The sequence below is a fragment of the Cebus imitator genome, unplaced genomic scaffold (assembly GCF_001604975.1).
Source record: "Cebus imitator isolate Cc_AM_T3 unplaced genomic scaffold, Cebus_imitator-1.0 Scaffold543, whole genome shotgun sequence".
NCBI lineage: Eukaryota > Metazoa > Chordata > Mammalia > Primates > Cebidae > Cebus > Cebus imitator.
Genome location: NW_016107858.1, coordinates 100288 through 104851, shown reverse-complemented (window position 1 = coordinate 104851; position 4564 = coordinate 100288). Strand labels below are relative to the sequence as shown.

The 4564-nt window shown below is 48.9% G+C and overlaps 1 protein-coding gene and 1 long non-coding RNA gene across 3 annotated transcripts in view; one reads left to right on the top strand and one right to left on the bottom strand.

Moving 5' to 3' along the window:
* The window catches only part of POLR3GL (RNA polymerase III subunit GL), a 10007-nt gene extending 8052 nt beyond the window's left edge, over nt 1-1955 (top strand). For both annotated transcript variants that reach the window (XM_017515167.2, XM_017515168.2), the window contains exons 4-8: nt 163-231; nt 571-627; nt 870-943; nt 1074-1187; nt 1478-1955. In XM_017515167.2, coding sequence (XP_017370656.1) covers nt 163-231; nt 571-627; nt 870-943; nt 1074-1187; nt 1478-1564 — 401 coding nt within the window. In that variant the 3' untranslated portion in view covers nt 1565-1955. The remainder of the gene's footprint in view (nt 1-162; nt 232-570; nt 628-869; nt 944-1073; nt 1188-1477) is intronic.
* A 338-nt stretch (nt 1956-2293) lies between these two features.
* LOC119468972 lies at nt 2294-3975 on the bottom strand. The gene is made up of 3 exons (XR_005197791.1): nt 3605-3975; nt 2815-2951; nt 2294-2313 (listed from the first exon to the last, which is right to left on the bottom strand). It is a non-coding gene; the product is annotated as an uncharacterized LOC119468972 (long non-coding RNA).
* Between the last annotated feature and the right edge of the window lie 589 nt (nt 3976-4564).

Sequence of the window (4564 nt, the reverse complement as noted above, 5' to 3'; positions counted from 1 at the left end):
AAAAAAAAAAGAAGAATGATAAGGTCCTCACTGAAGCTGACCCCCCTGGGCTCTGGGTTTGGGGTAAGGGGACAGATAATTGCTGAGTATTGAGGTGGCTGGACTCTCAGGGACAACACTGTTCTGGGTCTCTGATAAAACTTTGATCCTTCCACCCCTCAGATGTGGAGCGGTATTCAGACAAATACCAGATGTCAGGTCCGATTGACAATGCCATTGACTGGAACCCCGGTAGGTGATGGGCCCTTTCGTTGACTGCCCTTCTTTCAAATGCTGAAGATGCTTCAAGCCACTGCCATCATCCCCATGTCCCCACCCCACTCCCTCATTCAGCATCTGCAAGCTTGAGCCTTAATTATGTTCCAAAACACTCTCAGATTCCACTTGGAAAAGCTATTCAACAGTTCCCACTACTCAGGAGATATCCAAGCCACAGTTTTGTTCTGAACAACTTGGACCCAGCCCCTTTCTCCCTCTCCTTGGAAACCATCACCGCCTTTAAAACCAGTCATCATTTGTTGGAGACCCCACCCAGGGTCCTATTGACATTTACATTCCCGCTATTCCCAGATTGGCGGCGTCTACCCCGGGAGCTAAAGATCCGAGTGCGGAAGCTACAGAAGGAACGTGAGTGTATCTGGAAAACGGAGGGAGAAGAGAGGTTTCCTCCATCAGCCTGAGAGCCAAGACTGCTGTGGTCTCACATTCCCTCACAGTTCCTCTAGGAACTACCCAATCTACCAAGTGTTATTGCTAGACGTCATAGTGGCCACATGAGGGCAGCAGAGGGACATGTTCTTTGCAGGAGGATGGGGTAAAAAGCTGGCAAAATTTGCTCTCTGATGGTTCACCTTTTGATCCCCCACCAGGGATTACGATCCTGCTCCCGAAGAGGCCCCCTAAGACCTCAGAAGACAAGGAGGAGACAATACAGAAACTAGAGGTGAGGAGGAAGTGTGCATAGAGCCCTCCTGAGCCCTGGAGCCGTTCCCTCTCTCTTGGCCCATATGTGCCTCCATTTTCCCTCCTGTGAACTGAATCTGAGTTTCTGTTCCTATTCATCCCCACCTGAGACCCTGGAGAAGAAGGAAGAAGAAGTAACTTCAGAGGAAGATGAGGAGAAGGAAGAAGAAGAAGAGAAGGAAGAGGAGGAAGAAGAAGAGTATGATGAGGAAGAACACGAAGAGGTGAAGGGGACTCCTTCCACCTTAGCCCCCCTCCCTTTACCCCATAAACTCTGGGGATCTCAACTCTTGACACCAGGGATGCTCCCCTCAGAGGGTTGGCATGCCAACAGTGATAGCGCCCCTCCGGGTAGGGGCTTCCCTCGACTTCATCTGTCCCTTCTCCAAACTACAGCTGGAACAGATGTCTCAGGCCTGGAATATGAGACGGGGAGGGAAGGGGTCTGGTACACAGGAAGGAAGGTGAATGCCAAAAGCAGCCTTGACTTTTACTTATTTTTTTTCCATGTCAGGAAACTGATTACATCATGTCATATTTTGACAATGGAGAGGACTTTGGGGGTGACAGTGATGACAATATGGACGAGGCTATCTACTGAAGAAGGACTCGGACCCCCGTATGTTTCTTGAAGATGCAGAGAGTAGCTGTCCCCATTATTTGGTTTTTTGGACGAACAAATCATTTGGTCAGAGTTCACATAATCTGTCTGGTCCCTGGAGATGGGAATGGAGGATGATGACTGTTTATTTTCTCTGCTTCCCCTCCTTCCACGTTTGTATCACCTCTGATATCTTGGGGAAAGTGCAAAGGAAAAATATCTCAATTGCATGAAGGGAGAACGGAGAATTGAAAGAAGAACTGGGGTTGTCAGAGCTGAGATGGCTCTACCCCTACCCAATTCGTATAGCTCTTTGTGGAGATCATTAGGGGTGGGAGCAGTTTGAAGGAGTAAGACTGGTTTTATATTTTTAAATAAAGTGTTTGTCTCTCTGTCCTGGGTGAGGACTGGTGAGGGAGGGCTGGAGGAACGAAGGGAGTACTTAACTGAGCAGGGTTCAGTGTGACACAGTGCAGGGCCACAGCCTGCTTGTCCTTCGTCCCTTCCCTCCTCCCCCCATGGGGGGACACAGAGTCACAATCCAGCCCCCAGGGAATATTCAAGACCTCATCTATAGGGCTATGAAAAGTAAGTTGTAGAAACAGCCTCTGCCCCCAGCAGACCAGCTGACTTCTAAGCCTCTGGTCCTCGGGCCTCGAGGACATGATTGTGTCTGTTCACAGGACACAGGCGCTGTCTTTGCCACACTTGACCTTGATCTTGTCCTTATTTACAAAGGATGATTACAGCTATAAAAATGAAAAAAAGAGCTGGGCATGGTGGTTCATGCCTGTAATCCCAGCACTTTGGGACGCTGAGGCAGGTGGATCACCTGAGGTCAGGAGTTCGCGACCAGCCTGACCAATAATGGTGAAACCTCATCTTAAAAAAAAAAAAAAAAAAGATAAAAAGAAAGGAAAAAAAGGGATTACATCTATTTTTGTGGGGAAAGTCAAGAAAACCAGGTATGAGGAAGGAGGAGGAGCTGACTTATCCAACATACTCCCTCTCCTCCCAGACCGTGGAGATGACACTTTGAAAGCTATGTCTGTGTGGCAGGAGCCCCCTAAATATTCTGTCCTCCAGTTACAGAAACCAGTGTGTGGCTGAGTTGCATTTCTCTTTTGGTTCTTCCCTTTGTGGAATTTAGTTAGCTTTTCTCCCTTTCTTTGGAGGAAGGGAGGTAGGCGGTGGTGTTTAACAGGAAGTAAGGAGGGTGGGGAGCAAGGGAGTGACTTAGGGACACTCACAGATCTGAGAGGTTCTTTCTCGCCCACATAGCTCTCCTTTGTGTGAGGTCACTTTCCAAGGCTCTGATTGGCTTCTGAGGAAGCCTTAGATGAGCTGATTGGTTCCAGCCACTTGACATGCAACAGTCACGGGCAAGCTGCGTGTCCAGAATAGGAACTGAATAAGGAGGCCTGCTTCATGCTATCATAGCAACCCTACTGAGCATTTGAAAGTAAGATGGGATATGGAAAAACCTTCAGAAAATTCCCCAACTGTACTCGGGCAGGCCGACTGAATTCCCTGTAGCATCCAGTGACAGAGACTGGCAATCTGAGGTTGAATGTGTCTGACCCCATTGTACAGAAGGAAGAAAGGCTGTGACTCCATTGAGAGAAAGCACTTTAAAAGCCTAGTTTGGGTGTGTCAGTGTTTACATAGAAGCAGTGGCAGGTGCCATGGCTCAACCTGTAAGCCCAGCAGTTTGGAAGGATGAAGTAGGTGGATTGCTTGAAGCGAGGAGTTTGAAACCAGTCTAGGCTTCAAAGTGAGAACCTGTCTCTACAACAAAAATATTTGAAAATCTTTAAAATAGCTGAGTGTGGTGGCACTCAGTAGTCCCAGCTACTAGGGAGGCTGAGGCAGGAGGATCCCTTGAACCCTGGAGTTTGAGGCTGCAGTGAGCTATGATTGCACCACTGTGCTCCAGCCTGGGCAACAAAGCAGTAACCTGTATCTAAGAAAAGAAAAAAAGAGTAGAAGCAGCGAAGGAAACAGGAATAGAAACAGAACATTCCAGAGTCATTGAGCAACTTGTGATGATTGATATGTTTCCTTTTGTAGTCCTCCTGAGGTGTGTCGAGTGGCAGGAAGGGGACAGGGGACCTGCCCCTGGGGTTTCCCACAGCTGTACTTCACCCCGTGATTATAGTTGGGGGAGATCAGCAAAAACAAAAGTAAAAGATACTGAAAATTTTCCTTTTGCATTGTTCCCTGCATACACGTACCAAATCCTAACCTGCTCAACTATATGTGTCTACGTTGGGCACAGCCATCCCATAAAAGCCCACCAAATGTCAGCCTGGGAACTTAAAAGAGTGGGAACAAAGAAGCTTCTGGAAAAGCAGCAGTAGAGGAGGACTGGAACCACGTTCCCACCCTTACCTCTATACACACACATCCTTTTCCCATGCAACCGGGGAAATGAGGGCAAAGGTTGGAGTACCGCTCGGGATCAGCTGCACTACTTCAAAGTGTCAGGGAGATCAGACCATTCTGGGACTCTGCCCTGTCTGCAGGTGACCTTGCTGGACAAAGCCAGGGACACGGGACCCAGCAGCTTTCCCAGATTCTGAAGTGGTTCCAGGCATGAGCTAGACTTGTTTCCATTGACCTTTCCCCTACTTTCCATAGGTACTATCCAGCAGGCCTGAAGCCCAAGGCCTAGTAAATAGGGTCACAGTTCCTATTCCCTCTGGAGGACCCTCTGAGAGGTTAGGATGAGACCCTGCTCGGTCCGGTACTACTTGCCTGGTAGGGGTTACGTTGAACAGATTGCTGGCATGTGTACGGCCCGGGCTGTGCTGGCCCCAGGCAGGGTAAGTTCTCTGTCAGTAATCCTTTCCTGGGCCATGGTGACTCCCACCTGTAATCCCACCACTTTGGGAGGCTGAGGTGGGAGGATTGCTTGAAGCGAAGAGTTCGAGATCAGCTTGGGGCAAATAGTCTTCCCTAAATTTGTCTCTATGGAGGGGAGGGGAGGGAAGGGGAGGG